The 14673-nt window shown below is 41.3% G+C and overlaps 1 protein-coding gene across 1 annotated transcript in view; it reads right to left on the bottom strand.

The window, feature by feature from the left end:
* The window catches only part of RAB2A (RAB2A, member RAS oncogene family), a 116434-nt gene extending 102087 nt beyond the window's left edge, over positions 1-14347 (bottom strand). Inside the window, exon 1 of the mRNA XM_036755046.1 lies at positions 13841-14347. Within this exon, the coding sequence (XP_036610941.1) occupies positions 13841-13886 (46 nt within the window). The 5' untranslated portion in view covers positions 13887-14347. The remainder of the gene's footprint in view (positions 1-13840) is intronic.
* Positions 14348-14673: the final 326 nt, after the last annotated feature.

Below are 14673 nucleotides of genomic sequence, written 5' to 3'. Positions count from 1 at the left end.
CCCTTAAAGAGAGAACAAAGTAGAAATTCTCAACAGATTTTGTTTTCAAAGTTCTAAATAAAGGATGTCCCAAAATTCTCACTGAGGTTTTAAGTTCAGTAGCCTTAATAGACTAAGACCTCTGGGACACTGTATTTAAGGAAACACATAACCCAAAGTTCTGTCTCATAGTTAGTGCCTAATTTTGCACACTTAATAAAGTATACTATTCACAGTCATCTCTAACATCCCCCTAAAATGGCTAGGGATATCCTTTATTATTTCACATAGCAGATAGAAAATATGTAGAATTCATTATCCTGAGTTAAGAGGCAGAACATATATTTTTAAACATGGAAATAAATATATGGATGGCAGATTGATAACAAACTGCAAAGGAATGCCATAGCTACTTTAGGTTATATGCCAAACCTCAGAGGTTCACGAGAACACAGAATCTTAGTTTTAAAGTAAAACTCATTGAGCTGAACAAGGGCAATTGGGCCATTTTTACTGTCAGCATTAAAGTCAAATGACTTCTGATTAAAATCACCTATAACTGCCATGTATTTTTAAGAATAAAATCAATAAAGAAAATAGTAGTCAAGGTTTTGTCAAGGGGCAATAAGGAATAAGTCTATTGTAATGCCCCTTAAAATACTCTATAGAGTAATCTACTGATATGGGAATTTATGGAGACTAGTGACAGAAAACCTGGCCTAATTTAATTCAGCCATTTCTCTTCACCTCTGGAGTGTTCCTCATGCTCCTTCCACATAAATTCAAAAATCTGCTGTATTGTTCAGAGGGAAAATAGGGATTGGGGAATTGAAAGATGATGTTGAAAGAAAGATATGGCAGGTACCAGGGCAGATACAGGAGTTCTAAAAGTTTATGTGATGAAAACAATTTAAAAACTCGTGTACTATCTACCAAAATCAACAGCACTCCTGTATAGTGATAACAAAATTCAGGAGACCATAATAGAAACAGAGTTCTATAAAGTGTAAAAAACACCTGGGAATCACTTTACCCAAGTAGACTCTACACCGATCCAATTACAAAATGTTCCTTAGAAGGGGGTGGAGCCAAGATGGCAGCTGGAAAGCAGGGACTTGCTTAAGCTCTCCCCCAAATCCCTCCAAACACCTGTAAAAAATGGCTCTGAACAAATTCTAGAGCTGTGGAACTCACGAAATAGCAGAAGGAAACATGTCTACAGCCCAGGAGAGCCTGGATGGTCCTATCGCATGGTGCTGGGAGCTGAGCACAGCCATGCCAGGACAGACCAGACCTGGAGTCAGCCAGCCAGAACAGGCCTTGGGGCCATGAATCAGTGAGCTGTGGCAGTTACCAGACTTCTTAACCCACAAATGCCAAACAGCAGGTTAGAAGGAAACTGCGGAATCGAGTTCACAGTAGTCCGGCCACCAGCCCTGGGGGTGGAGGAGGTGGTATAGCAGTGGCAGCAGCAGGAAGCTCCTGAGGCTGCCTCTAGAGCTCCAGCATCAGCTGTTTCCCAAGTCCCTGGTGTGGCCAGAATGGCCTTTGTTTTCTTTGAGTAACTCAGCTTACCTCATTGAGCCTCGCTGGGTGCTGGGGCTTCTCTTCCGGGGCAGGAAGCCCAGAAACCATGCCAGGAAGAAGAGAACTTCCTGTGCGATGAGTCATGGGGCTGGCTGAGGGGAGGTGTTAACTCCAGAGCCATGGCCTATTGGGTGTTAACCTAGTCTACGCTAGGGGGAGGGGCCAACTCAAGAACCAATCAGCCCTGGTCATTCAGGTGGCACTTGATGATGTCAAAAACTCTTTAAGAGGGGAGAGGACAGCTTGCTGAGCCCTCTTTCCTTTTCCGGTTGGCATGGGAGCAGTGGGGAGCGTGACTCTGGGCCAGCCCTTGCTCTCGGGCTGAGCCCAGATGTTGGTAACTATGAATTGTATTGGGTCTGTCTGTTGATATTTGTAATTTGTTTGTATTTAGTTCTGAAGTTCAGGGTGGTGCTTTTGTTTTCCCCCAAACTAAATGAATGTTCTGAACTTCAGGGTACTGGATCTTTGTTCCCCTGAACTAGCTGACTGTAATCTGTATTTGGCCTGTCTGTTGATGCTTGTCTCTTTGCTCCCCTGAACTAATTGAATGCCAACTGAATGCTGGCGTTTTCCCCTGAACTAAATGAATGTTGTCTGTGTGCTAACTGAATGCTGGATTAAAGTAAGCTGGTCAACCCCTTCAACGTGCTTTCCTTGTTTAAGCAGATAAAAAGAACCTGTGCTTTCCTGGCTGCTGGCTGTGGGGGGATCTTAGGCCCCCACAGGAGCTGCTAGCTGGGATGTCAAAACACCTGGCTCACACAGTGGGAGGAATCTAGCAGCCAGTTAGAGCGGGAGTGCAAGGAGCTTTTTGTGGGCACAAAGGCAAATTCTCTTGCTGTGCCCTGTTTGGATCTGTATAGAGGTCCTGGTTGGCAGTTCTTGGGGGAGGAGGAGCACTGGGGTGCCAGTGGAGAAGTAGCTCTGAAAACAACAGTGTTTGGACCCTAAAGCTTGGAACAAAGTACTCTCTACTCTACAAGCGGTCATATCCTGACAAAAAAGCTCAAGGGTCAAGCAGTTGGCTGGGAGCAGGAACAGGCAGCAAAAACGAACTCAAACTCAAACTCTAGATTCGTTTTTTGGTGACAAAGAAGATATAAACATACAGTCAGAATAAGTCAGCAAAGTCAAAGAGCCTACATCCAAAGCCTCCAAGAAAAACATGAATTGGTCTCAGGCCATGGAAAAGCTCAAAAAGGATTTGGAAAAGCAATAAGTAGAGGAGAAATTAGAAAGAGAAATGAGAGTGAAGAAAATTATGAAAAACAAGTCACTGACTTGCTAAAGGAGACCCCAAAAAATACTGAAGAAAATAATACCTTAAAAAATACACTAACCCAAATGGCAAAACAGCTCCAAAAAGCCAATGAGGAGAAGAATGCCTTGAAAGGCAGAATTAGCCAAATGGAAAAGGAGGTCCAAAACACCACTGAAGAAAATACCACCTTAAAAATCAGACTGGAACAAGTGGAAGCTAGTGACTTTATGAGAAATCAAGATATTATAAACAGAACCAAAGGAATGAAAAAATGGAAGACAATGTGAAATATCTCACTGGAAAAACCACTGACCTGGAGAACAGATCCAGTAGAGATAATTTAAAAATTATTGGACCACCTGAAAGCCATGATCAAAAAAAGAGCCTAGACATCGTCTTTCAAGAAATTATCAAGGAGAACTGCCTTGATATTCTAGAGCCAGAGGGTAAAGTAGATATTGAAAGAATCCACTGACTGCCTCTTGAAAAAGATCCCAAAAAAGAAAACTCCTAGGAATATTTTTGCCAAATTCCAGAGTTTCCAGGTCAAGGAGAAAATAATGCAAGCAGCCAGAAAGAAACAATTTAAATACTGTGGAAACACAATCAGAATAACACAAAATCTAGCAGCTTCTACATTAAGGGATCAGAGGGCTTGGAATATAATATTCCAAAGGTTAAAGGAGCTAGGATTAAAACCAAGAATCACCTACCCAACAAAACTGAGTACAATGCTCCAGGGCAAAATATGGATTTTCAATAAAATAGAGGACTTTCGAGCTTTGTCAATGAAAAGACCACAGCTGAACAGAAAATCTGACTTTCAAATACAAGAATCAAGAGAAGCATGAAAAGGTAAACAAGAAAGAGAATTCATAAGGGACTTACCAAAGTTGAACTGTTATGTTTACATTCCTACGTGGAAAGATGATGTGTGTAATTCATGAGACCTTTCTCAGTATTAGGGGAGTTGAAGGGAATATAGACAGAGGGCATAGGATGAGTTGAATATGAAGGGATGATATTTTTAAAAAATGAAATAAATTTAAGGGGTGAGAAAGGAATAATTGCAAGGAGAAAGGGAGAGATAGAATGGCGTAAATTATCTCACATAAAAGTGGAAAGAAAAAGCAGTTCTGTTGGAAGGGAAGAGGGGGCAGGTGAGGTGGAATGAGTCAATCTTACTCACGTCGGATTCAACTTGAGGAGGGAATAACATACACACTGAATTAGGTATCTTACTCCACAGGAAATAAGGGGAAGGGGATTAAAAAAAGGGGGGATGATAGAAGGGAGAGCAGATGGGGGAGGAGGTGATCAAAAGCAAACACTTTTGAAAAGGGGCAGGGTCAAGGGAGAAAATTCAATAAAGGGGGACAGGATAGGATGGAAGGAAATATAGTTAGCCTTTCACAACATGAGCGTTATGGAAGTGTTTTACATAACGATACATGTGTGATCTATGTTGAATTGCTTGCCTTCCTAGGGAGGGTGGGTGGCAAGGAAGGGAAGAGGGGAGAGAATTTGAAACTCAAAGTTTTAAAAGCAGATGCTCAAAAAAAAAGTTGTTTTTTGCATACAGCTGGGAAGCAAGATATACAGGGAATGGGGCATAGAAATCTATCCTGCCCAACAAGAAAGGAAGGGGAAAGGGGATGGGCGTGGAGGGAGTGGGGTGACAGAAGGGAGGGCTGACTGTGAAACAGGGCAATGAGAATATATGCCATCTTGGAATGGGGGGGAGGGTAGAAATGGGAAGAAAACCTGTAATTCAAAATCTTGTGGAAATCAATGTTGAAAACTAAAATATTAAATAAAAATGATAAAAAAATATTCAGAATAATAAAAAGGACCATTCATATAAGAATTTAAGATTGGCAAAGAGGTTTACAAATATTATTCTATCCTCAAAATAGTTCTGGGAAACAGGTGCTAATATTATTCCCCATCATCCTAGTGAGGAAAGTGAGCCATTCTTGCTTCAGTGATTTGTCCCAGGTCACATACCTGACAGGTATTGAGACAGGATTTGAACTCAAGTTTTCTTAACTCTAGGATCAGCATTCTATCCATGGCTCAGCTTAGCTACCTTATCATATGGCCATCAGGACTTCTTGCAAAAGACCTTATCTTTCATCCTATATAATAACTATTAAGCTGGACAAAGTTTGGAGAGGAAATCACTGGGTTTCCTTTTAGTTGTTGTAGGTGGTGCTGTGGATATTGTTTTCAGATTTAGGTCTGGCATTTTGAGTAGAGAACTTCCTACTACCAATTTTTTACCCTCTAACCATTTGGACTAAAAGTGCCTGTATTTTTAATTTTCAAATACTCAAATGGATTTGGGAACTTATTAATAAGGATGTTTCCCATTAATGAATACATTTTTATCTTGCGTACAGAAAAGTTTAGTAGAATCTTATGGTTTTAGTAAAATCAACAGTAATACTTCTCATAAAAAATGTACCTTAGAGAAATAAAAAATTAAAATAGATGTAGGAATATATGTGGCTCATGGCTGGGCCCTATCAACATAAAAACAATGACAATATTACCAAAATTAATTTATAGATTTAGTGCTAAGTTAAACCAAAAAAGGGATACTTTAAAGAGCCTGACAAATAGGAACAAAATACACCAGGAGTGAAAAAAAAATCTAGAGTATCAAGGGAAATAATTTTAAAATATAGGATTGAAAGTAGAGTAGCACTTTCAGACCTCAAATGATATTATAAAACAGCAATCATCAAAATTATTTGGAACTGATTAAAAAGATGAGTGGAATATACTAGGTAAGAAAAAAAACAGAAATAACTCAATAATCCAGTGTTAGACAAACATGAAAACATAAAATTACCTAGAACTCTTTGATATGAATGACTGGAAAACCATTAATCAGGCAGTCTGGTAGAAATTAAGACTAGACAACCACCTTACACTATACAATAAATTCAAAATGGATGTGACTGAAATATTAAAGACCATACCTAGAGGTAGAAGTGAGAAGGAAATACATTACAGGTATGGAGGACAGTGCCAAGGCAAGAGATTAGAGAAAGAATGTTATGTGTAAGGAACAGCAAGTATGCCAGTTTGGTTGGAACTAAAGGTGAATGAAAAACAGTACAGTGCAACAAACCTAGAACCATAGGCTGTGAAGCCAGACTATGAAGGGAGTAAACACCTCTTTTGCTTTTTTTAACACAGCGAGAGTTAGTCAGAGTGAGTCTGTTAGTATATGTATCCCAAGACAATACTTTCATGGACAAATGAAGTGTACATTCTACCATTTAAGCTCTTCACAATTTGGTCTTTTCCTGTCTTTCCTATTGCTCACACATGATGTTCCATTTCCTATCTTTGTACCTTTCCACTGGCTGGCTGTTCCCCAATCCCTATCCCTGGAATGGTCTCCCACATAACATACTCCTCTTAGATTTCCTGGCTTCTTTCAAGACTCAGCTCAAAGGCCCATCCTGGAAGAGGCCTTTTCCTAGTTCCCTTCAAGTCTTGCTAGTGACTTTCCCCCTAGGCCCACCCTGTGTCTACTAAGTAGGTATCTTATATATACCTATTTATGTATATGTGGTCTCCCTTCTTAGAATGTAACTCCTTGAGAGCAGGACTGTTCTCAATCTTTTATTGTTATCTCTGGCACTTAGCACAGTGCCTGTCACATAGTAAGAACTAGGAGAAAAGGCTTATAGATCGATTTACCAAAAGCTGAATAAGAGGAAGAATAAACTGAACTGCTTTTGGAAAATTGTGCAGCACTTTAATGACCCCAGGTTATTTCCCGGGAAAACGGACCATCTTTTTAAACTGTAATATTCTTCCAGTGACGTTGTATGAATCTGAGTCATGGGCTGAGTCTCTGAAGAGTCAAAGTTGAGAGTCATCCAAAGAGCATCAGAAAAGTGGGAATAAGCAGGCTGCAACATGTTACAAAGACTTTCCTAGGAAAAGCGGCATAAAGGATGTTAGAGAAATGTATAAAAAGAAAAGGTCAGCTAAGTGGCAATATCTGAATAACCCTTGTGCCTCACTGGTATGTATAGAATATCAAGAGCCCTAGAGGAAGCTGCCAAGGATGTTGATTGGATTCTTTTTGGAAAATTTATGAGAGGACACGGACAAGATGCACAAAGGCATGAATAGGTTGTGCTCTGCATCCTAGGAAAAAAAAGTACTATATCAATGAGATCAAAGATCATGGGTTTAGAGCTAAAAAGTAACTTGAAAATCAGCTAATAAACCACTGATTTTGGAGATTAGGAATCTAAAGGGCAGAAAGGAGAAGTGCAGAGTGGCAGGGCTGCTTCTTGAACTCCGGACTCTCTGATTCCTGATTCCAGATCAAGAGCTGTCCACTGCACCATGATGCTTCCATTTTTTATAGCATATTTAGAAGCCAACAAATTAACAACTCAAAGTTAAACAGCACTATAATGCAATTTTAGCAGATCCAGGGAATGGTGCATTTCAGAAATATAGATATGAGTCATATATAAAAACAATTTTATTTCTATTTGATCGTTTTTCATCTGAATCAATAATTCTGGCTAAGTGCTTCTTTTCTGAACTTTATATTGTTATACACAGCTTTTCTGAGTGTCTAAAAACATACTACAAAAAAAAAATAAAAACATACTACAATCATAAAATATCAAGAGGCGGCAAGAATTAGCTCTAGTCTCTGCTTAGAGAAACTAAAATGCTAGAAAATAAAAGTTTAAGATCAATAAATAATAGAATCAAAGAGTATAACTGAGTCCTAACTTCCTTAAGAATATAAGAAAAAAGCCATTATGCAAAAGTGGTCAAAACATATGAACAAAATAAAAAAAAAAATAAAAATTTAAAAAGCCACATAAAAAGAATGTTTCAAATCACTAATAGTAAGAGAAATGCAAATGAACATAAGCCTAAAGTGTCACCTCACATCCTGCAAATTACAAACAAAGAAAGACCGGTATAATTAGTGTTATAAGGGTTGTAGAAGATAGGCACACTGATGCCCTGTTGGTAAAGCTGTAGTGAATCAATACAACCATTCTGGAAAGTAATTTGGGATCATGCAAAGAAATTTAATAAAATGCCAGTACACTTTTACCCTGAGATTCCATTATTAGGCTATACTCCAAAGAGGCCACTGATAACAAAGAAAGTCCCCAACCACGAAAAAATATTTACAGCAGAACTTTTTGTGACAGTAATGAAATGGAAACAGTAGATGTCCATCAATTGGGGAATGGCTAAACAAACTGTGGTACATGAAAATAATGGAACATTACTACTATGCTTTAAGAAATAATGAATGTGTGGGATAGCTAGGTGGCCCAGTGAGTAGAGTACCTCCCTGGAGGAAGGAGGATCTGAGTTCAAATCTGGCCTCAGACACTTGACACACTTACTAGCTGTGTGACCTTGGGCAAGTCACTTAACCCCAACTGCCCTGACTTCCCCCCTTCAAAAAAAACCCCACCAAAAAAAAAAAAAAAGGAAAAAAACCCCCAAAAGAAATAATGTGACAAATATAGAGAAGCATGAACTGATAGAGTGAAGTAAGCATTCAAGTAAACAAAATATAAAGACTACAAAAATGTAAATGAAAAACATACACACACACACACATACATACACACACAAAATCAAAAGTGAATGTTGCAAAATTATAAAGAACAAGTATGGTTAAAAAGAAGCAATAAGAGGAGATACTCCTAAACCCACCCCCTTTGCAGATATGGGAAATTCACAAGTATAGCACATTGCATATATTTTTAGATTTTTTCTACAGGGTGTCCCTAAAGTCTGGACTCATAGGAAAACTGACAGCAATCTGGAGTCATTGCATTGAGTTCACGTGAACCCTGCAAAGGGCATCAACCTTTGCATCACAAATAATGGAAATCATATTGAAGATATTATTTGTTAATACTCCAATTAAATAAAATGTTGTTAAAAATTTCATTCATTCTTGAAAATACGCATTTTTTCCTATGTGTCCAGACTTTAGGAACACCCTGCATATACCAATCAGTTATGCTAATTTTTCCCTTTTTTGTTTTAAATACTACCTGTTATATGGGACAGCTTTCTAGGAGGGGGAAAGATATGGGGAAAAACTATGGCAATGTTAAAAAAAAAGACCAATAAAAACTTAAAAAAAAAAAAGAATACAACACATCAGATTTGCCTTCTTTACATCAAGGAGGACAAATCCTAGGTTTCCACAAGTTTTTCTATTTCTCTGTACCTGATAGCCTAAGTTTCAAAGGATAAAAATTTCAATTCTGCATACATACAACTTATTTAATGGGTTAAGGGAATTCTTGCTTTGAAAGCTCCCATTACGTTGCCAGGGGCACATTAAGAAGTTAAGTGACTTGATAATGGCCTAAGTCAAATTTAACCCAGGTTCTCCTGATGAAAGTCTATCCACTTCTGTTTTCCTAAAATGTTTTTCAGGAGAAATAATGATAGCCAAAACTGGAGGCGCTGCATTGTTAATATAGTCCAAGAATGCTTCATAATCAAAACTACCACAAATAGTTCAATTCTAATACCTCATCAACTATTCTGATTAAAAATATTTGGTATACTCTAAATTATTTCATCTTTTACCTTCTGGAGGAAGGTTAATAATTACATGATGCTTAAGAAAAGTATGAAGTAGTCACACATTTTAAAATTTAAATTCACTATTCCTGTGAAAGGAAAAATGGGCAGAGGAAATCTACTTTATGGGCGAGGAAACAGAGGCATTAAGAAATCAGTGAATATAGACAGACAGCATTAAGTCAGAAGCAGAACTGGAACTGTTCTACAATGTTTTTTGAATAGTACTACCAAAGAACCCCGGGGGGGGGGGGAATATATATATATATATGTGTGTGTGTGTGTGTGTGTGTGTGTGTGTGTGTGTGTGTGTGTGTGTGTGTTGGCAAGCTCAACTTCTCTGAAACTAGCTTTATCTTCACTTTTCACAGATTGCTACCATATGTACGTCTGTATTCTCTGCTCCTATTATATTCAAAAAAGTATTTGGCGAGCATGTATGTGAGCAGCATTGTGCTAGTCACAGAATGGGGTACAAAGCTGTATAAAACAGTCCTTTTCATCAGGGAGTTTACAATACAGAAGGAGGCGGGGGAAACACCTCCACAAATGCTAACAATATAAGGCAGTATGTGAAGGAAGTATTCATTCCTTTCCAGGCTGCACCCAGGGCTTTCTCTACCACAACCAAGGTTCTTCATCTAGAAACCTCCCTCCAGCACTGGAATCCTAACATTGGAAATATCTCTGTCCCTGCAGCAATCCTTGATTGGATGACTCCTCCAGAACCTCCAGTAGGTTAGCTGTGCCTCATTCCTCTCAAATCCTCACTCAGGGATTTGCTATACCTTGCCCTAAAAAGGGGAGGAGTTCTCTCTACTTGTATTTGGATTCTTGGCACTTCAGAGAGCTTGGCACATAGTAGGAACTTAAAAAAGGCTAGCCGACTGACTGAGAATGGTGCAAAGAAACAGATTTGGAATCAATCTGAGTTCTAATTCTGGCTTTGCTACTTACTACTTGTGTGACCTTGGGCAAGTCATTTAATCTCTATGAGCCTCTTTCCTTATCTGTAAAAAGATTTAGACTAGATCCGTAAGGTCCCTTCAAGCTCTAAATTTCTGTTCTTATGAAATACCATGAGTGGTGCAAGCTAAGTGGTATGAGAGTGTGGAGGAAAAGTTCACGGACAACATCTGACTTATCATTTACAATAGTGATTCTAAGCAGTAGGAAGATTTTTGAAGGAGAGAAAAACACATAGGACAAGAAAGTACAATCTGTGTTCAAGGAGTGGCAAATAGATCAGACTGTCTAAAATACAGTGTTTCGCCAGTAAGACATAAATAAGGCTGGAAAGGTTCAGGCTAGTTGGTGGAAACTAAGAATGAACCAAGCTAAGGAGTTTTTTTTACTTTTTATTCAATAAGCAAGACCTACAAGACTAAGGTGGATTGCAACTTCCCAGTGCCCTAGCATAGCAGTCTACACACAGGACCCTAAATGCTGAAGCCTTTGTATAGCCAACACCTAGGACAATGCCTGGCTTTTATATTAAGCACTAAATGCTTGCTAACTGCAACACCAGTTGTAGTCTGGGCATGCATAATCAGTAAGTATTAAGGGTCTATCTTTTGCCAGACATTGTGCTTATCCTCAAGGAGTTTATATTCTATCAGAGAAGAGAGCATATATACATATAAGGGATGGGGGGCTGGACCTTTGATTCCACTGGTAAAAGGAATCTGCAGGTGAGAAAACTCCCTTGATCAAGGAAGACTGACATCTAGGCACTTAGTCTTAGAGAGTTACCCACGAAACTGAGAGGTTAAGTGACTTTTTCAGAGTCACAGAGAAAGTATATCAAGTGAAATCTGAACCAGTTTTTTAATCACCATACCATGCTATATATACACAAAATAATGATAGGGAAAAGGGGAAGCACTAAAGCAAGTAGGGAAAGGTCTCATGCAGAAAAGGTGGCAATTAGTGGAAGTTAATTCTAAGAGGTTAAGGTAGGGAGAGTTCAATCCACGATGAGGCACAGCCCATGCAAAGGCAGAGAGGTAAAATTGCAGAATCTTGGCTGAATTGCAGGGTACTCAAAAGGGAATAATGCACAAACAAGGTTCAAAAGGTATGCAAGGCCAGGGTTGTGAAAGGCTTTAAAAACCAGAGTTTAAAATGATCCTGAAGGTAACAACAACCACTGAAGTTGATCGATTCAAAGAGTGACACAATGAGACCTGCCTTTATGAAAATCACATGACTTTAGTAACTAAATGACCAGGGAAAAGGAAAAGATTTGGGTGAGAATAAACAGGGTGCTTTGGGACTGCTTTGGATAAATTCAACCCACAACATCTAATGATAGATCCCTTTCTCCAATGGCAACCACATGTCTATCTCTCATTATTACTATCTAACATCTGATATCTTCAAAGACTTCTCACCTTCCTAGTTCCTATCCCTGTCCACTAGGACAGACTATTTTTGGCTGACTGCCTAAGTTCCCCACCGCCCCTCATGCTCCGGTGTGCCACAGCAAATGTAGAAATTTGTATGAGTTACCAAATAAAAAGTCCAGGAAACTGAATTATCTAGCATACTATCATGAAAACAATTTATTTCCCATACCCCTTAAAAACTTGAGGATTCTCCAAGTGTTTTAATGCCTCTTGTTGTTCAATTAAGGGATTTTTGTGAATTTACTATTAAGTACTGACACATCATCAGAGGCCATTGCAAGAATATATCCAAAGTTGTGCAAGAGTCACCACTGAAATCAGACTCTCGTATATTAATAGTTGAAGTTGTGACGCCAAGTTAAGTAACACCTGAACAAGGCTGTTTTCTTATTAGATTCAAAGCAATACCAAAACAAAAAGTATTAAGTGAACTGATTTCAGATACAATAAATCTAACAAATCCTGGGGTATAATTTTAAGAACACTTTTTAAGTTTCCAGCTGCTTCAAAAGGAAGTTTGGTCTCCCATAAATTACCTCCTGATCAGCCCAAGAGAACCTAAGTTCCTTAAGGGCAGGAGTTTTTTTCTTTGGTAGTATAGCAACAACACCTAACACATAGTAGGGACTTAATAGTCAACTAGTACTAAGGATACTAAGGAAGGCAAAAAAAAAAAAATCTAGTCTCTGCTCTCCAGGAGCTCAGTCTAATGAGGAAGGCAACAAGCAAATAATTAAGTACAAACAAAATCTATACAGAATGAATTGGGGCTTCTTAATGCAATAGCATTAAGATGAATCAGAAAAGGCTTCCTATGGGTGGGATTTTAAATGGAACTTGAAGCCAACGGACAAAGATAAGAAGGGAGAGAATTCAAGCCAAGAGAGAGCCAGTGAAAATACCTAGAGTCGGGAAATGGAATGTTTTGTTCAAGGAACAGCAAGAACGCCAATGTCACTAGACAGCAGAGTGTGGGGGTGGGGGAACAGAGAGTAAGGTTTAAGAAAACTAGAAAGTCAGGTGGTCAGCCAGGTTATGAAGGGCTCTGAACAACACAGGGAGGATTTTCTATTTGATCCTAGAGGTGAGAGACACTCATTGGAATTTTGCGTGGCTGAGTTAGAACTGGATATGGTATGTTTCCCAAATCTTAGTATTCTAGTGTTACACATTAATAGGATTATGTAAAAACTTTTGAAAAACCGTATTTCCTAAATCCTAGTATGTCTGTTACACATTAATAGGATCGATATACACAAAAAGTAAAAACAAAAAACCACGACTGGCAGTAGCAACTGTTTTCAGTAACTTGCCAGCAGTTAGGAAAGATCTTCAGGACCCAGTCTGACACTCTGCTGACCTCAAAAGGTTTTTCCAGGGTCCTAAGATCAAAAACACTGTTGGCCTTAAGAGGAGTAAAAGGCTATTCCACTCCCTTTTCGGAGAGGCAGCCCTAAAGCATTCCCGGCCTAGGAACGGCAGTGGCAGGAGTGGACATAACCATTAAAGTCACGGAAAATGATTCTCTAGTGAAAAATGCACTAGCAGCCAACAGCCTCGGGACCCCGCCGGTCTCGGGCCCTCTACCTGCCCGGAGGCCGGGGGAGGGGCCGCAGGAGGGAGGGATGGGTGCTCGGGGGCTCCAGGCCAGGCCCACCCCTCCGCGGCAGCTGCCTCCGGGGGTCACACGTGGCCTCCCCGGCCTCCTCCCGGAGCCCGGTGCGGGGAGTGGCCGGGCCTGGGCTGCGCGGGGGCCCGGCGGGCCAGGCCGCAGCGGCCGCTCGCATTGCCCACGTCACCGGCCCCAGCACTGCGGAAATGGAGCCGCGGCGGGAGGAGGGGAAAGGGCGGAGGAGAAGCAGGAGGCGGGGGAGGGAGGCACCCGCCGCCAATCGCGCTCGGCCCCGCGGCCCGGGGAGCTCCGGGGGCCGCGGCCCACCCGCCCCCTCCCCGCTCCCTGCCCACCCGTAGCCGGGAGACTCACCTGTGTCGCCGATGATGATGTACTTGAAGAGATAGGCGTACGCCATGGCCGCGGCCGCTCCGTGCCCTCGGCACACGGCTCCTCCTCCGCCTCCTCCCACGAGCCGCGGCTCCTCACCTCGGCCCTGCTCAAGATCCCAGACGCCGGTGCGCCAGCCCAAAAGGAGAGCCCGGCGGTGGCGACAACACGGAGTCCGCAGACCGAGGGAACGGGGGAAACGCCGACACGACGCCGGCGGAGGCAAGATGAACCTCCCTGCCCAACCCAGCCCCCCCGCCGACCTCGACCCGGAAGAGCAGCCGCAGAGCCGGCTGCCGGAGGAACTGAGGAGGAGCGCCCTCCCCCGCCCCCTGCCACGGAGGGCGGGGCTCTGAGCCGAGCTCGAGGGAGGGAGAAAGAACCGGAGCCAGCAGCCGCGGGCGTGGGTGCGGCAGAGCCCAGATTGGGAAGAACCGTGGGCGGAGGGGGCGGGGGCTGGAGGAGGAGAGCCTCTCGCGCACGCGTGCACCGGACATGCGCTGGCGGAACGCACTCTGGGGTGGGCGTTCCCTGCGCTGGTGGAAACGAATTTCTGAGACATTTTCAAGTGATAGTTGGAGGAAAGGAATTTGGAGGATATATGAAAATGTAAAAAAAAAAAAAAATTATCCTAATTTCGCCTGAGCACCAGCTCCATATCACTAACTGCCGGTTGGCAGTCATCTTCATCTGGATATCCCTGAAGGCATCTCTCAAACTGTACTTTTCCATCAGCCAGTCAATCGACAAGCATTTATTATATTATATTGCTATATATTACTATATGCCCGGTCAGATGCCAAGGCTGGGAATAT

Source organism: Trichosurus vulpecula, chromosome 1, assembly GCF_011100635.1.
Source record: "Trichosurus vulpecula isolate mTriVul1 chromosome 1, mTriVul1.pri, whole genome shotgun sequence".
Taxonomy (NCBI): Eukaryota; Metazoa; Chordata; class Mammalia; order Diprotodontia; family Phalangeridae; genus Trichosurus; species Trichosurus vulpecula.
Note: the sequence above shows the minus strand (reverse complement) of the source record. Positions and strands in the feature narration are given on the sequence as shown.